Here is an 18,245-nt window from a genome sequence, read left to right as displayed (position 1 = left end):
AAATATTAACATTTAAAAAAATATATATTTTGCAATGTCTTTTTAGTCAACAATTTAATTTTTAGGTATTTTTAAATTTGATTTAAAATTGAAGAAAACATTGGTTTCAACCGTCGGTAATATATTTATGTGTATGAGTTCATCACCCATGCGTTAAGCGATATTTATGCCGAATTATCGGACAATCTTGATTTTTTAGAACTTGTTAATTCCAGTAATTATTGTTCAAGAATTAAATATCAAAAAATGTTTTTTTTAGAAAAATAATATTAGTCGCCACTCGAGGTTTTTGTGTGTTCAAAAAATAATAAACTCGTTTGAAGTTTATATAACGTTCTGACAAATTGCAAAATTTGAAGATTTATTTTTAGTATGGTTTTTTCATCGGACATATAAAGTAATAAAACTCATATTAAAATAATAAAAATATATTTGAATTCATCGTATTAATTTCCTTTTTATTGTTTGTTTTATATTTTTAAGGTAACTCGTGGCTCCAGCACTTTGTTCATTGCATTAATCTCTTACTACTATATTTGTAAGGCAGTTATTATGGCTCAATATTCGAGGTTGCAATGTCTGCAAAAAATGGTGTGAACTACTACAATTTTGCAACGTTAACCTCTGACTAATTGCTAATTTCAATATTTTATTATTTAACATTATCAAATCTGAAACTCAATTAATTAATACTATATTCTTCTTCAGTCTAGATTTATAAACTAAGCAGTAGCTCCCTACCATGCAAAATTCAATGCAACTATTATAACTTTCAGCAAGATTTGTTTGACTTTTGGATCTTAATCACATAATAAAAATTTAAATACCCTTAAGTTTTAAAATTATTTGATGGAAACAACATTCAACTAATTTTGTAAATTATAACAAATTTATTTATTTAAATTTATATTGTTCGACTGCATCTTCGTTCATTACTAAAAGACTTTATTCCCCAGTGGTATTCTGGGTATTATAACGTGTTCTGAAAATATTGCAACGGTAAGTAAAGACTAAAGAGTGTAAGACATTTAAAACAGGGTAATATTTATTTTATTTATTTAAGAATATAAATGCAGATCTGAAATCAATAAATATTGGATAATATAGCAAGTCATAATCATAAATATTAAAGGGGTCCTGCTCCATAGCTGTATTTTTTTCTCAGATCTAAAAGAAAATCTAATTTAATTAATAAAAGTATAAAAAAAAAACAACTTGAACAAAAAATCCACAATATAAATATATCCTCACTAATTTTTGTCCACCACCACATTTCACTTGTCCAAATATGTCTAAGTCTCTGCTCACTCTTCTTCCTCTCTTAGCTCTTCTTCTTCTACTTACACTAACACTCTTTTCTTTCAATTTCCACCCCACATTTTTAGAAAATTCCACTAAAACCCCAAAAAAACTCCATGTCTACAAACACGCCCAGGTCATCGCCGAATCGACATGCGACGGCACATTGTACCCGGGACTCTGCGTCTCCACCGTCGCCGCCTTCCCGGAACTCCGGCAAAAAACGCTGCCGGAGATCATCGCCGGCACCATCAACGTCACCATGAAGGAGGTGAGAGACTCCGCCACCAACTGCAGCGGACTCCGCCGCAAGCTACTGAAGAAGCTCGACCCTCGAGATTTGATCGCACTCGACGACTGCCTCGAGCTCTTCGCCGACACCGTCGCCGAGCTGAAGAAGACTCTCTCCGATCTATCGTCGGGGAGTCCGCCGGAGAAGTACTACGACGATCTGCAGACGCTCCTCAGCGGCGCCATGACGAACCAGTACACCTGCCTCGACGGATTCGCGTACAGCAGGAACAACACGCGCCGCCTCATCGAGGGGCGCCTGAAGAGAATCTCCCGCCACTTCAGCAACTCGCTAGCCATGGTCAAGAAATTGAAAAAGAAAAGCCAGAAGAAAAAGAAACCCAGCTCTGCCTCCGGCGAGGAGGAAGAGGATGAGTTCCCGGAGCACGGCCGGAAAATGATAGACGGATTCCCAACGTGGCTGAAGAAGAGCGACCGGAAACTGCTGCAGACGGCGGCACCACCGCCGCCTGCGGCGGCGAACCAGACAACGAACACGACAATGAAGATCAATCTGGTGGTGGCGAAGGACGGCAGCGGAAACTTCACCACCATAAACGATGCACTAAACGCAGCGCCGAACAACAGCAACACGAGATTCGTGATATACATAAAAAAGGGAGCGTATTTCGAGTACATCGAGGTTGTAAGAGCGAAGACGATGATAATGTTCTTGGGAGATGGGATTGGTAAAACTTTGATCAAAGGTAACAGAAGCGTCGTCGATGGCTGGACTACCTTCAGATCTTCTACCGTTGGTCAGTTCTCTTTTTTCAATTATTAATTAATTATATATAATTGTTTATTGCGTCATTATTTCGTCGTAATTAAGTAGGACCCATGCATGCATTGCATTAGCTTAATCATAATGTCTTTAATTAATTGCACCAAAGTACAGAATCTTGCAGTTAAATTTGTCTTAGTTTGTGACTTATATTACTTCCATCTTTGATTTTTAATTATTAATGAGACTGTCTTTTACTCATAATTAAAAAAAAAATTGAAAAATTAATTTCAGCCTTTAGTTTATGTCCTTTTGCTGGTGACTAAAATATCTCTACTAGTAGTAGTATTTTATTACTCTGGTCACAGTTCCTAGGTGATGGCATTGATGATTAGGGTAGATAGTTCCGTACACCACGCGCTCAACTTCCTATATTCTTTTAAGACAGAACTACACTAATACAGGATATATTTACCTTTTTGTCCTTCATATATTTATTAACTGCTTCGTTGATATTTTACAAAAAAAGTTTTCAAATTTCAGTCATGATCCACGATTGTATGGTTGTCTGCAATTACTATATGATACTTTATATGTGTCGGTGAACCAACCAGGCCTAAAAGCGTCATTTAACCAACCCGATTTTATTTGTTTATATTCAGACAAAATCGCGCTCTTGGAAAATGACTTGCGATTTTCTCAATAGTACTATATCATGTAAATACTGATATGGGCCAATTGTCCACTTACCTTTTGTCGGTCTTTATTTCTTTATTCCATATTCATATTTCGTGCCCAATTCTCTTTTTCTTTTTCCTCGATTTTGTTCATTGGGAAAATGATTTTAAACTGGACAAAATTTTAAAGTTAAAAACCAACGTGATGTGGGGACAACTTTTTTCGTTGTGCAATCACGGAAGTTAGATGTTACACCTGCTTATATACATTGGGTAATTCAAGAAAACGTTTCGATCAAGGTTGTCTTCCTTTAAAAAAACAGTTTCACAATTTCGATGATTTAGTTTATAAATCGAAATCATTAATAAAATGTAAAGTTAATATTTTTATTATTATTTGTGAAATGCAGCTGTGGTTGGAAACGGATTCTTAGCGAAAGGAATCACCTTCGAGAATTACGCCGGGCCAAGCAAACACCAAGCCGTGGCTCTCCGCAGCGGCGCCGATTTCTCGGCTTTCTACCAATGCAGCTTCGTCGCCTACCAAGACACGCTCTACGTACACTCCCTCCGCCAGTTCTACCGCGAGTGCGATGTCTACGGCACCGTCGACTTCATCTTTGGCAACGCCGCCGTCGTCTTCCAAAACAGCAACCTCTACGCCCGAAAACCCGACCCCAACCAGAAGAACATCTTCACCGCCCAGGGTAGAGAAGACCCCAATCAGAACACCGGAATCTCCATCCTCAACTGCAAAGTCGCTGCCGCCGCCGACCTGATCCCGGTTCTCTCCCAATTCAGAACCTTCTTAGGCCGGCCGTGGAAACTCTACTCGAGAACCGTTTTCATGTTCTCGAACATTGAGGCTGTGGTGGACCCCAAGGGTTGGTTGGAATGGGACGGCGATTTTGCTTTGAATACTTCTTATTACAGAGAGTACAAAAACCGTGGGCTCGGATCTAATACAACCGCTAGGGTGACGTGGCCTGGTTACGCAGTTCTTAATAGTTCGACGGAGGCCAGTCAGTTTACCGTTGCCAACTTCATCCAGGGGAACCAATGGCTGCCGGCCACGGGGTTTCCGTTCTTTCCCAATTTAACGGCGACCTGAGATTTTTTTCCAGGTACCGACGAGTTCTCCGGCATGGATTACAGCTAATGTATTTTCCTCTGTCGGACATTTGTTTGATTCGGTTTATCATTTTATCGAAGAATTTTCTACATAATTAATGCTAACTAATTATAGGGTGTCCAAATCCAACAAATAAATTACGTTTAACATTTAAGCTTAGAATCACATGTTAGAAAACACGATTAAAGTAAGAAACAAGACAAACACTTCTTATTTATTCATATATATGAAGGTTAACTTTTACTTGGGGATCGAAGCTTTCACCGTTCTATGTTGAACCATCAACAGCCAAAGGGACAGATTTCACCTGAAAACAGAGCAATTTAATATAAGGGGCCTTAAGATATAGGTCCCTAGTGACAAAACTAATTAGAACTAAATGACAAGTTTAACTAAACATTTGCTTCAAGTCCTTTATTAAATTCATTCCGAAAATGCCCTTTCACTCATCTTTATTTTTTCAATTTACACTTTGCATTATTTTATATTATTATAAACAATCTTTTTTTCTTATTTATAAGATCGTTTTTGAAATTACGATTTTTTTTCTTCTTTTTGTTAAATAATTCAGCAGATTTCAAAAATTCTATAGTATACTATGGTGTACTATGTTATACTATGGTGTACTATCCGATTTTTTTTCTTCTTTTTGTTAAATAATTCAGCAGATTTCAAAAATTCTATAGTATACTATGGTGTACTATGTTATACTATGGTGTACTATCGTTTCTACACTATTATTAAAAAATATTTTTTTTCTACAATATTATTAAAAATTACAAAACAAAACTTGTTTTTCTTTATATATATATATATATATATATTTAATATTTTATTTGTTGTAATACTATAGTAGACTATGGTATACTATGGTGTACTACCAAACCCTAGCCGCCAACAACACACAACCCTCGTCACAGCCAACATCTGCAGTCGTCGCAACCATAACCTACCAACTTTGGGAAAACCTAGATTTACGATTTTGAACCAAACTCGAGAAAAATCTCTTGAAGATCAAGATCGAATCTCTACCATAACCACATCCCGCCGCCATCTCGACCATCTCGACCACCTCAACCGGCTGCCATCTCGACAACCACAGCCCACCGGCGCCGATTGCTCCACCACAGCCCCCGCCGCAGCCCACAACACCTCGCCGCCATCTCAACCACCACAGGCCGCCGCCGCCTCCCCCATCCCAGCCCCCCGTCGCAGCCTCCTCCACCCCAGCCCCCGCCGCCGTCCACAACACCTCGCCACCATCTCAAAACACAGCCCGTCACCGCCACCTCCTCCACCCCAGCCCCCGCCGCCGCCCACAACACCTCGCCACCATCTCAAAACACAGCCCGCCGCCACCGCCTCCTTCACCACAGCCCCCGCAGCCGCCTCTTCATCCACCACAACCCTTGGCTTCGACTATTACCAAATTAATTAACAAGAGAGAGGTATGGAGATAGAGAGGTGAGAGAGAGATGGAGAAAAAAAACAGAGATTGGAAAAACAGATTAGAGAACGTGTGAGAGAGGGAGGGAGAGAGAGAGAACGTGAGAGAAACCAAAAGAACGAAATAAATCTGAATTGGAGAAACGAGAATATGTAGGTTATATAATTTAGGGTATAAGGGCAAGATAGGGATTAAAAAAATATTAGGGATGTGGCTCGTATATTATTTCAAATTAAGGATTTAATTAAAAAAATGAATTTGAACTTGTCATTTAGTTCAAATTAGGTTTCGTTTGAGGGGCTCATAGATTAAGTGTATTAAAGAATATTCTAGAAGGTTAATTCATGTATTAGTTTATTCATGTATTTGGTTTTAATTAAAGTTCATGTACTAGTTAGAGGGGAAGAATTAAATTAAATAGTGATACATTTACTAGACTAGATTCATGTTGGGAAAATCCTATAAATACCACATGAACTCTAGCCATTTGTAACAAGTCAAGTTTTCAAGTTTAATAGAATTCTCCTATTCTCCTCCACTTTTTGTGTGTGTGTGTGTGAGTGTTGAGTGAGTGTGCTCTCCAATTTTCCAACAAAGTGGTATCAGAGCCAACTTGTGTTTGGAGAGACGTAAGTTTGAAGAAAATAATGTCGAACGGAATTCCATTTCAAGTTCCAAAACTCACAAAAGAAAATTATGGAACTTGGTGCATCCGAATGAAGGCGTTGCTTGGAGCTTATGATGCTTGGGAACCTGTTGAGAACGGAGTTGAGGGTGAAGATGCTGCCTCCGTAAAGAAAGATCAAAAGGCCCTTACGGTCATTCATCAAGGCCTAGATGAGGTGATGTTCGAGAAGGTTGCTAGCGCAACCACCTCCAAGCAAGCATGGGATATTCTTCAAACTTCTTTTAAAGGAGTTGATAAAGTAAAGAGAGTTCGTCTCCAAACATTAAGAGGAGAGTTCGAGTCGCTGAAAATGAAGGAATCCGAATCGATTTCGGATTACATGTCAAGAGTTTTGGCCAATGTTAATGAAATGAAGAGGTATGGAGATGACATCACGGATGAACGGGTCGTTGGAAAGATTCTACGATCCTTAACTCCAAAGTTCAATTACGTGGTCGTGGCCATCGAAGAGTCCAAGGATTTGGACACCATGACCGTTGACGAGCTTGCCGGATCGCTGCAAGCCCATGAAGAAAGAGTGAAGCCAAGACAAGAATTGGTGGAGCATGCTTTTCAAGCAAAGCTCTCTTTCAAAGAAAAAGATGAAAGGCGTACTACGTTCCAAAGAGGCCGAGGACGTGGACGAGGTCGTGGAAGAGGAAGAGGCGGCTACCAATCCTCACATAAAGAAGAGATAGGCCAAACATCATATCAAGGAAGGGATCGTGGCCGTGGACGAGATAGAGGAGGAGTCTCGAGGCCAAACCAAAGAAGATATGACAAGTCCAAAATTGAATGTTACTCTTGTCATAACTTGGGGCACTTCGCATGGGAGTGTCGAAATAATTTGGAGGAGAAAAATAACTTTGCGGAGAGCAACAATGAAGAAGAAGATCCCACCTTACTTCTCGCGTGCAAAAGAGACGTGGACGAAGATATCAATCAGTGGTATCTTGATTCCGGTGCAAGTAACCATATTTGTGGAAATAGAGATTTGTTCTTTGAGCTTGATGAGTCTACTGGAGGCAATATCACTTTTGGAGACTCGTCAAAAGTGCAAATCAAAGGAAAAGGTACGATTTTGATTCGTTTGAAGGATGGAAGCCATCAATTTATTTCAAGTGTCTTTTATGTTCCGGGAATGAAGAACAACATCTTGAGCTTGGGGCAACTTTTGGAGAAAAATTATGATATTCAATTGAAAGATAGATGCTTGTCCATTAAAGATGAAAATGGAAAGTTGCTCACAAAGGTGCCGATGATGAAGAATAGAATGTTTTTATTAAACATTCAAAATGATGTTCCAAGATGCTTGAAAGCTTGCGTTCAAAATCCGTCGTGGCTATGGCACATGAGGCTTGGACACTTAAATTTTGAAGGCCTAAGAGTGATGAGCATGAAGCGTATGGTGAACGGCTTGCCAATTATTGATCTTCCAAATCAGCTTTGTGAAGGATGTCTTTTTGGAAAGCAACCTCGAAAAAGCTTTCCAAGGGAGTCTTTGACAAGAGCTCAATATCCATTGGAGTTGGTTCACTCAGACGTTTGCGGACCTATCAAGCCATCATCACTTGGGAATAATAATTATTTCCTATTATTCATTGATGATTTTTCTCGAAAGACTTGGGTGTATTTCTTGAAAGAAAAATCCGAGGTATTTGAAACTTTCAAGAAGTTTAAGAGCTTGGTGGAAAAACAAAGTGGCTACCAAATCAAAGCGCTTCGAACCGATAGAGGAGGAGAATTCACTTCAAATGAATTCATGGATTTCTGTGGAGTAAACGGCATACATCGTCCTATGACGGTTCCAAGATCACCACAACAAAATGGCGTGGTTGAACGAAAAAACCGGACAATTCTCAATATGGCGAGGAGCATGTTGAAAAGTAAAAATATGCCGAAGGAACTATGGGCTGAAGCGGTGGCGTGTGCTGTCTACTTATCCAATCGGTGTCATACCAAAAGCGTTCATGGAAAAACACCTCAAGAAGCATGGAATGGATTCAAGCCAAGTGTTTCACACCTGCGAGTTTTCGGGAGTATAGCCTATGCACATGTACCGGATCAAAAGAGGACTAAGTTGGATGACAAAAGTGAAAGGTACGTGTTTATCGGCTATGATCAAAATTCAAAAGGGTATAAATTGTACAATCCAAGCAATGGAAAAATTATTCTCAGTCGAGATGTGGAGTTTGATGAACAAAGCAATTGGGAATGGGATAATTCAAAAGAGGAGTACAATTTTTATCCATTCTTTGATGAAAATGATGGTGATTTACATCCTACTAGTCCACCTCCAACACCTCCACCACAAAGTCCGGCAATTGGAGAAGCAAGTTCTAGCGAAGGACCTCGGAGAACTAGAAGTCTAAGAGACTTGTATGATGCAACCGAAGAGGTAACACAAGATTTTGGTAATTTAAACCAATTCTGTTTCTTTGGTGATTGTGAACCTCTAGGTTATGAAGAAGCCGCATGTGATAAGAAATGGAGAGATGCCATGGATGAAGAAATCAAGGCAATCAAGAAAAACGAAACATGGGAGTTGGCAAAATTACCAAACGGGAAAAGCACCATCGGAGTCAAATGGGTGTACAAAATAAAAAGAAACTCCAAAGGCGAGGTGGAGAGATATAAAGCAAGATTGGTGGCAAAAGGCTACAAACAAAAGGCCGGCGTTGACTATGGTGAGGTGTTTGCTCCCGTTGCTCGTTTGGAAACTATTCGATTAATGATTTCTTTGGCAGCCCAAAATCAATGGCAAATCCATCAAATGGACGTGAAGTCCGCTTTCTTGAATGGTATTTTGGAAGAGGAAGTCTACATTGATCAACCTTTGGGTTATGAGGTTCAAGGGGAAGAAGACAAGGTCTTGAAATTGAAGAAAGCTCTTTATGGCTTAAAGCAAGCACCTCGTGCATGGAATAGTCGAATCGATCAATATTTTCAAGCAAATGATTTTTCAAAATGTCCACATGAACATGCTCTTTATGTGAAGAAGTCTAAAAGTGGTGACATGTTACTTGTTTGTTTGTACGTGGATGACTTGATTTTGACAGGAAATAATCCAAAGATGTTCGAGGAGTTCAAGATGGCTATGGCGAAAGAGTTCGAGATGACTGATATTGGCTTAATGTCCTACTACCTTGGCATTGAGGTGAAACAAGGAAGTGACGGTATCTTTATTTCTCAAGAAAGATACGCCAAGGAAATTCTCAAAAAGTTTGATATGGAGAATTGCAAGCCGGTTAGCACTCCGGTGGAATGTGGAGTCAAGTTTTCAAGACAAGGAAATGGTGAGAAAGTCAATCCTACAAACTTCAAAAGTCTAATTGGGAGTTTAAGGTATTTGACTTGTACACGACCGGATATTCTATTTGCCGTTGGGTTAGTTAGTCGGTTTATGGAAGTTCCTACTACTTCTCATTTGAAGGTTGCAAAGAGAATACTTCGGTACATCAAAGGTACACTTGATTATGGGATTTTATATTCTCATTCTCAAAATTTTGAACTTGTTGGTTATTGTGATAGTGATTGGGCCGGTGACATTGATGATCGTAAGAGTACTACCGGGTTTGTATTCTTTATGGGAAATTCATGTTTTACTTGGAGTTCAAAAAAGCAACCCATTGTTACTCTTTCTACTTGTGAAGCGGAATTTGTAGCAGCAACTTCTTGTGTTTGCCATGCGATTTGGCTTAGAAGTTTGATGGAAGAATTTCACGAACCACAAGAAGACCCGACGAAGATTTTTGTTGACAACAAATCAGCACTTGCATTGTCGAAGAATCCGGTGTTTCACGAAAGGAGCAAACATATTCATACAAAATATCATTTCATACGAGAAAGTGTTTCTAAGAAAGAAGTGGTCCTTGAGTTTGTGAAGTCTCAAGATCAAGTTGCCGACATATTCACCAAACCATTGAAGAGCGACGTGTTTCAAAGATTGCGAATGTCTCTTGGTGTGATGAATCTAGTTTAAGGGGGAGTGTTGAAATAATAAACTAGATTAAGTGTATTAAAGAATATTCTAGAAGTTAATTCATGTATTAGTTTATTCATGTATTTGGTTTTAATTAAAGTTCATGTACTAGTTAGAGGGGAAGAATTAAATTAAATAGTGATACATTTACTAGACTAGATTCATGTTGGGAAAATCCTATAAATACCACATGAACTCTAGCCATTTGTAACAAGTCAAGTTTTCAAGTTTAATAGAATTCTCCTATTCTCCTCCACTTTTTGTGTGTGTGTGTGTGAGTGTTGAGTGAGTGTGCTCTCCAATTTTCCAACAGCCGCCGCCCACAACACCTCGCCACCATCTCAAAACACAGCCCGCCGCCACCGCCTCCTTCACCACAGCCCCCGCAGCCGCCTCTTCATCCACCACAACCCTTGGCTTCGACTATTACCAAATTAATTAACAAGAGAGAGGTATGGAGATAGAGAGGTGAGAGAGAGATGGAGAAAAAAAACAGAGATTGGAAAAACAGATTAGAGAACGTGTGAGAGAGGGAGGGAGAGAGAGAGAACGTGAGAGAAACCAAAAGAACGAAATAAATCTGAATTGGAGAAACGAGAATATGTAGGTTATATAATTTAGGGTATAAGGGCAAGATAGGGATTAAAAAAATATTAGGGATGTGGCTCATATATTATTTCAAATTAAGGATTTAATTAAAAAAATGAATTTGAACTTGTCATTTAGTTCAAATTAGGTTTCGTTTGAGGGGCTCATAGCATATTAACCCTTAATATAATCAGATTCTGTTATAAGAAAAAGTATTAGTATTTGAAGACCAATCGAGAACTAACGTACCAAGTCGCGGAATTTGAGAATGTAGAACATCTCAAGATACCTACGAGCTTCGCGCCTCTCTAGCTTCGAAACATATTTCCAGAACCCATAAACCCCCGCTAATGTCATCAGCCTCTCCGAGTAAATCTTCCATGTATACCTTCATCAAAACACCTTTTCTTTACGATTTTACACTAGAAAAAAAGATGCATATTTTAAAAATATTTCTACATAGTAAGTACCTTTCTTGAATTCTTTGAAGGCCTGCTTGAGATATAGTCACCCAATAACTGGGATCTTCATTGCATTTCTGAAAGAAATCCGCCATGAGAGCCGAAGCCTTATCTGGATGATAAGGATCAATGTGAAATCCAGATATACCATCTTCGATAATCTCCAGCGGGCCCCCATGGCAAGTAGCAAATGTGGGAAGGCCACATGTCATTGCCTCCACCACCGTCAGCCCAAAAGCTTCATATAGTGCAGGCTACCAAAAAAAAAAACGGAGTTATAAGTAACTTGGTCGAAATAAATAAATAGGAATTATAAAATAAATGTCATACCTGAACGAAAATCCCTCTCTTGTCAGCTATGTAGCGGTAGAGTTCACCGTTACGTGCGCGATTTGTTTGGGCTGCTATCCAACGAATCTGGCCGTGTAAATTGTGCTCCTTAATAATAGCATGCATCTTTTCGATTTCCGATATTTCTTCTCTGTCACTTGATTTTTTTACGTCATTGTTACCAGCCACCACAACGAGATTAGCCAATTCCCTTAGCTTGGCATTTTTACCGTACGACTCCACCAATCCGGAAATGTTTTTGACTCGGTCAAGCCTCGCCATGGAGAAGATTATGGGCTTCGATGGATCTTCCAGTACACCACTGTGTCAAGTAGAATTTTAAGTTAATTCTCTTACATGTGTGTGTGTGTGTGTGTGTGTGTGTGTGTGTGTGTGTGTGTGTCTGGAAATTTCATTTACATGTGCTCGTCGTTTTGCTGAGGATCATATATTAGCTTTTCGAGGGATGCATGAAAAGAAGTAAGTCTTTTGGCCTTGTCTGAATATGTGAAGTATATGGTGTCATCTGCTCCAGGTGAAACTATGTTGAACTTAGTATCGAAAACATCTACACCATGGACAACACGATATAGACCTGGCAGAGTGAAAGCTGCATGACTCTCGTACTGACCAACGGTATTTTTTCTGAATCCAAAATAACAAATGGATTTAATTAACATCGGCGTTTAAATCTTCGGCAAATCTAAGACAACCAAAATGAGGTATTTATGAAAAATTTCACATAATTAGTTACTTACGTTCCGGCAATTTCTTGGTATGTACTCGTGATTATAAAATCTGAATGGTTCATGGCTAGTAGGTCAGCAGTGAACTGACATGAGAAATGGTACTTCTCCTCGTATTTTTTCCAATAGATGTCGGAATCTGGATATTTGGTTTTCTCCAAGGCATGCGCAATGGTGCACTGGCAATAGAACAAAAATATATATAATTAAGGTGATTGTAGCGACTTTGGAAAAGCAAACAATGGAATATAAGCATCAATTCTGACCTCTGTGACCCCCATCTTATGAGATAATAATGAAGCAACAAGGTTTCCATCACTGTAATTGCCAATAATTAGATCTGGTATGCCCTGCAACTCTGCAGCAATTTCATTTGCAGCATCCTGAACATAAACCATGGAAACGTAATTATTTTAACAATAGTATCTCAATATTCATTTAACTTTTTTTGCAAATTTCAGACAATATTTCTATTACATTAAGAATACGAGTCACGTGAAAGAGTTTTACCTCTGCAAACTTCTCCAAATAGGGCCAGACATCGAACCTTGAAATCCATTTGCGAAGAATCCCATGCTCAGTTTTAAAAGGGACACGTAGTATATGTGAATACTCGCATCCACTTATCCTTTCTAGTCTCTGGTTGCATGAGGTCCCTGCTGAGTCGGGTATCAATCGAGTGACCTAAAAAATAATGAAAAATGAAAAAAAATAAATAACCACATCAGCATATAGGAATAATCAATGAAGCCCAATTGACCGTACAATTAGAATTCGCGGGGTGAAATTCAGGCCTTGTCTCTTTATTCTTTGGATCATCTCATTCTCCACGGCACGTACTTGATCTAATATGTAAACAATCTGCACATGAACTTATTTTCATTGAACTTTCTTTTTTGATGTAAAACTTTTGAGAATAAACAATGTAAAGAAATGAATACCTGACCGCCAGTATCGGGCAAACCTAGTACATTTGCTTGTCCGAAATATCCGTGCACAGACAAAATGACAACATTAAACACCATAGGTACTTGACCAAGGAATGTTTCGAGTGTAGAAGGATCCGGAGCTTGAAGTATGTCTGATAGGAGATGCATCATCTCCAAAACCCGTGCAGCAGTACCTCCCCAACCCCTCTCAAACCCCATCCCTTGCAATCTGCATCCCCATATAATAAATTCAATAATAATAAAATCAAACATAATTTATCGTAAATCTAAAATTATAGAATCAATGTATTATAGAAAACTCACACATATTCAAACTCGGAATACTGTGTTCCTGGGGGTAGTTTAGAGACATAATCCTCAGCCTTGGTCAATGCAGATTCGAGACTGGAGATGCGTTGAATCCTATCGTTCAGCATCAACACCTATGCAGATAGAAAAAATATTTTTATTAAGATGATTGCAATTTTTTTGTGAATATTTTAAATCGAGTTACGCATTTAGGTTTTAGCAGACTCACATGCCCTTTATATCTGTGAACACGGAGGAAATCGAGTAATGGCTCAAGAGACTCTTTGTTGCGAAACATGACTGAAGAGAGATGGCGGTTGAGAAATTGGACACCATTGCCGATTGAAGAAGATCGAGTTGGGCGAGGAAATGTTGCATTAAATGGCTCGAAATCCAGTTCGAGAGCAAACGGGTCATCTTTCCTAGAGAATATTACAATACATTATTAAATAAAAAGGATAAAAAAAATCGAATGCGTAAAGAAGCAGAGAGGGGAACGAACTGCCCGTCGACGAGTTCTTCTTTGAAACGTAGATATTCAGAAACGGTCAGCTCCTCGACACTGAGTTCATAGACATTGACTCGGACAAATTCCCAAACACCGGGCCTTGGCCGGATAGATATAGCAACAAAAGGTGGTAAAACTATTGCTTCCTGTAAAAAAATATAAAATAAAATATTAGAACAAATTTTGTATCTGGAACTGCAAGATTAGATTTCATCTACGTTAGCTGGAAAATGAAATTAGCCTAAACACAGCAACAAACATGGTTTAGCAGTGTAATTCAACAAATTCAGTATAATTTTGAAGCCAACCCCCAATTGAATTAATGTGAAAAAGTAAGAATTAAAAACCTCTGTGGATGAACTAAGTTAGCCCCAACTGAAGACTCGTAAATAAAAAAAAAAAAAAAAAAAAATGAAAATGACCTGAGCAGTCCTTAAAACTTCACTGAAGGGGCCGTCGCTGAGGGTTTTGCGGGAAGAATCGTCGCCGATGATGTTGTCCAGTTCATCAATTAGGATATGGGGCTGCAATATACCTTTCCCCTGAGCTACATATCTTCAATCAATTACAAATCCAGTTCAGATCAAACTTATTAATCTTCTCATAATTAAAATTAAAAAAAAAATTTGAAAATTAAACGGAAATCCCAGGGGTGATCTAGAAACTTCCAGAAAATTGAATCTACAGAGAATAAGAAATACCGAGAAAGGAGAGAGACGAGTTCGTTCCGGTGAGCAGAAAGAGTGTGTTCGACCCTTTCTCTCATGCTTGGTAGTTTCACTAATTTTGGGGTCGTCATTTCACTTCTTCAAAAATTAAATTAAAAAAATAAAAATAAAATTAAATCCTTCCGATTTTCAGGACGAGTATTCCGGTTCCCTGGACTAATAATACAGAATCAAACGCGAGAGAATTGAAGTGTTGTGTTGCTAACTGAGCAACAGAGAGAGTGGAGAGAGGAGAGAGAGAGAGAGATGTAGAGAGAGAAAAGGTGACGGACGGATGATACTAGAACATGAGTATAATTCAATGCCAACACATATATAGTTTTCACACTCAAAATTAAATTAGGGGGCGCATGTCATCAACGAAATATCATGTGTTATAATATTTCATTTCTCAATTCCCCATGTAACAATATGCTACTACGTGTTCAATAGCCATTGACTGGTCATGTTATATGATCAAAACGTGTAATAACTAGAGAGTTTTACATAAATTCAGCCAAATATCCAAAAATGTAACATCAAACTCAGGAAATCTTTTAAATATTTTTTTATTTCTCGAAAATATCAAATTGCTGAAATCCAACTCCGACTAAACGAACACCCATACGTATTTGTTTTTTCATATATAATATAAAGTAAAATTTAATTAAAGCTGTGACACGTGGATCCCGTTATTACACAAAGCCCAAATTGCAACAGGCGGTTGACTGGGTCGGATCTAAGTTGCCTAGTCCTTAATTGGGCTGTTGTATGGAAGGACCGGCCCAAGTATACTTCATCTCAACCATAAATATATAATTAACTTCGTTAATCTACACCTCTAATTATTGCATTATCTCAAACTTTTTTTTACTTAATTTTAGGGCGAGTCACACAAAATTCAATGGAGGCAAAATATCATGACCAAAAATAGTACTTAATCTAGTACTAAAAATAAAAATCATGTAATAATTAACGATCACAAATGCAACGAACGAACGAGAAACTAGAACAAATCTCCATCACTAAAATGATTAGTAACTATTAGAAAAATATCAGGTATAAAAGCCTGGGCAAGAGTGAAGCCTAGAAACAACAAACCATTAGCTTTGGGACAAACATTTATTTAATTTTGTACATAACATAAAAATTGTCTTTCTTCCTCTCGGGGTGGCGCGCGGGTTAATGCATGATGGCTAATACAATTAGAGAAAGTCGTGTGGTCGTAATTACAAAGGCGTGCTTGGCTATCAGCGTAGCATGCATGCTGATGATCAACGACAGTGTCGAATGTAGTAGCCCCGTTCTTTCCCGCCGAAGCCTAGCTGGTGAGGTCGAGACAGTTTTTAACGTTATGGATTATGGGGCTAAAGCTGATGATGACACAACCGACAATGCACCGGTAACTAAATTAATTAAAACACGTTTAATTACTTTAATTTCCATGCATTTACATATAATTACTATATTAATTAATAACATGATGTTATTGAAAAATGAAGGCATTTATCAAGGCTTGGAGAGCGGCATGTGATTCGAACGGAGCGGGGAAGGTTTTGATCCCGGCCGGAAATTTCTTTTCGGGGGAGATTGTGTTTGCGGGGCCGTGCGCAGGTCAACAGGCGATCACCATTGAAATCCAGGGCAATATGTCGGCGTTACCGGACCCTAGTGTCTATTCAGGCGGCGCATGGATCATGGTTGAGAGAGCAGAAAACATTGAAGTCACCGGCAGCGGTACAATCAACGCCCACGGCGAAGCTGCATGGCAATATGCCGACGACAATAATCATCTCGCCGTTGTAAGTACTTTAATTTATCAACCTAATTTCACTTTTGGACTTTTGACCCTCATGCAAAATTAATTAATTAATGTTACGAAACGGCGTCGTACGTACAGTCGTTAGTGTTTCAGGGGGTGGGGAACTGCAAGCTGAACAACCTGAACTTCGTGAACAGCATGGGGTTCCACACTAAAGTGACGGACAGTCACGACGTCACCGTCACAAACCTAACGATCACAGCCCCCGGAAAGAGCCCCAACACTGACGGCATCCACCTCAGCAACGCTACAAACGTCAACATCACCGACTCCGTCATTGGCACCGGTGATGACTGCATTTCTATTGGCCCTGGCAGCAAAAACGTCGTCGTTTCCAGAATCACTTGTGGCCCCGGCCACGGAATCAGGTTAATTGGTTATTATTATATTTCAATTTAAATTATCATTTTTAAACATGCATTAATAATATATATAAATTATACTATTAGTATTGGGAGCTTGGGGAAGCGCGTGGACGAAACAGATGTGCAAGGGATCACGGTAAGCAACTGCACCCTCATAGGAACAACCAACGGCGCAAGAATAAAAACATACCACGATTCCCCGGAGCTTACCGCTTCCAAGATTACCTTCGAAGATCTCGTGATGGATCAAGTTAAGAATCCTATTATCATCGATCAGCATTACGACTCCAAGAAAAAGCCCAAGGTACGTACGTACATTTTTACTAAATAATTTAATTTCGTAATTAAATTATAATTTTTGGTGTTTTACGTTGCAGCAATCGAGCGTGAAGATAAGCGATACACACTTCATAAACATAAAAGGGAGCACAGTTTCAGAAATACCAATAGTGCTAAATTGCAGTTCATTAGTGCCGTGTGAAGGAATTGAATTGTCAGATATTGATCTGGTGCCCTTCGGTACATTACGCAATCTTACGTCAGCATGCTCCAACGCCCAAACTACACTTAAAGGAACTTTAAATCCAGCTGGTCCCACCCAATGTATATAGTTTTATTCTATTTGTAGACCTTTTTCTTCTAAATACAAAATTAGCTAATTAATTAATTTCTGTATTTGGATTTTAAAAGAAAATATCAAATGAAAAAGGGAAAACAGATAGATGAAAAATGCAATGTAGGGGGGGTGAGAGGTGAGCCTTAGACGTACATTTACGAGATTGGATTTATTTATTTAATTTTTTGTAAATATTAATTACCGTGGTGTGTAGTTTGAATATTGAAGTTATACTCGTGTTAACTTCATTCTTTTGAACTAATTTCATTTATTGTCCATTAACCGCAAATAAAATATTATTATTATTATTATTATTTTTTTTATATATATTAAAGTGCATTAGAATATTGTTAATGAGGCTTGGCTTAAGTAAAGAACAAATTAGAGGAAATAAATATTGTGTTTAATCATTTTTTCCAACTTTTCAGTTAAGGTCTAACAAACTCGTGACATAATACAAGCTCATGAACATAATTTATATACACAACAAGTCAACAATTTTGAACTACATACTACAATTGTTTACTACATTTTGTCCTCTAATTTGAAACACTTCCTTGTGTTGAATTTTAACTTATAAAGTTGGTCGATTCTATTAGTTGCATTTGAATGGAACGATTGACAAAAAAATCAAAAAAATGAAGG

The 18,245-nt window shown here is 38.5% G+C and overlaps 3 protein-coding genes across 3 annotated transcripts; 2 read left to right on the top strand and 1 right to left on the bottom strand.

Annotated features, from left to right (window-relative positions):
* Positions 1-1,168: 1,168 nt before the first annotated feature.
* Positions 1,169-4,247, top strand: LOC105954656 (Plant invertase/pectin methylesterase inhibitor superfamily). The gene is made up of 2 exons (XM_012978330.2): positions 1,169-2,348; positions 3,402-4,247. The coding sequence occupies exons 1-2, from the start codon at positions 1,289-1,291 to the stop codon at positions 4,100-4,102; spliced, it is 1,761 nt and encodes a 586-aa protein (XP_012833784.2). The 5' UTR covers positions 1,169-1,288; the 3' UTR covers positions 4,103-4,247.
* On the bottom strand, positions 4,193-15,168 carry SUS3 (sucrose synthase 3). Its single transcript, XM_012978306.2, has 15 exons — positions 14,792-15,168; positions 14,513-14,645; positions 14,085-14,236; positions 13,812-14,004; positions 13,598-13,716; positions 13,286-13,502; positions 13,110-13,205; positions 12,855-13,028; positions 12,611-12,727; positions 12,357-12,523; positions 12,019-12,243; positions 11,599-11,920; positions 11,278-11,522; positions 11,057-11,195; positions 4,193-4,430 (listed from the first exon to the last, which is right to left on the bottom strand). Exons 1-15 carry the CDS (start codon positions 14,887-14,889, stop codon positions 4,392-4,394), a joined length of 2,436 nt encoding a protein of 811 aa, XP_012833760.2. The 5' UTR covers positions 14,890-15,168; the 3' UTR covers positions 4,193-4,391.
* A 714-nt stretch (positions 15,169-15,882) lies between these two features.
* Positions 15,883-17,678, top strand: LOC105954646 (exopolygalacturonase). Its single transcript, XM_012978319.2, has 5 exons — positions 15,883-16,199; positions 16,300-16,599; positions 16,698-16,987; positions 17,069-17,288; positions 17,362-17,678. Exons 1-5 carry the CDS (start codon positions 15,987-15,989, stop codon positions 17,593-17,595), a joined length of 1,257 nt encoding a protein of 418 aa, XP_012833773.2. The 5' UTR covers positions 15,883-15,986; the 3' UTR covers positions 17,596-17,678.
* Positions 17,679-18,245: the final 567 nt, after the last annotated feature.

Source organism: Erythranthe guttata, chromosome 4 (assembly GCF_056151865.1).
Source record: "Erythranthe guttata isolate IM_541 chromosome 4, IM_541, whole genome shotgun sequence".
Lineage (NCBI taxonomy): Eukaryota > Viridiplantae > Streptophyta > Magnoliopsida > Lamiales > Phrymaceae > Erythranthe > Erythranthe guttata.
Note: the sequence above shows the minus strand (reverse complement) of the source record. Positions and strands in the feature narration are given on the sequence as shown.

Bases quoted from the DNA above. Each gene is read 5' to 3' on its own strand.
- LOC105954656 (XM_012978330.2), top strand. From the start codon at position 1,289: ATGTCTAAGTCTCTGCTCACTCTTCTTCCTCTCTTAGCTCTTCTTCTT. The intron at 2,349-3,401 runs GTCAGTTCTCTT...TGTGAAATGCAG, and splicing joins CTTCAGATCTTCTACCGTTG to CTGTGGTTGGAAACGGATTC.
- SUS3 (XM_012978306.2), bottom strand. From the start codon at position 14,889: ATGACGACCCCAAAATTAGTGAAACTACCAAGCATGAGAGAAAGGGTC. The intron at 14,237-14,512 runs GTCATTTTCATT...ATTTTTTTACAG, and splicing joins AAGTTTTAAGGACTGCTCAG to GAAGCAATAGTTTTACCACC. The intron at 13,029-13,109 runs GTACGGTCAATT...ATTATTTTTTAG, and splicing joins TCACCCCGCGAATTCTAATT to GTCACTCGATTGATACCCGA.
- LOC105954646 (XM_012978319.2), top strand. From the start codon at position 15,987: ATGATGGCTAATACAATTAGAGAAAGTCGTGTGGTCGTAATTACAAAG. The intron at 16,988-17,068 runs GTTAATTGGTTA...TTATACTATTAG, and splicing joins GGCCCCGGCCACGGAATCAG to TATTGGGAGCTTGGGGAAGC. The intron at 17,289-17,361 runs GTACGTACGTAC...TTTACGTTGCAG, and splicing joins ACTCCAAGAAAAAGCCCAAG to CAATCGAGCGTGAAGATAAG.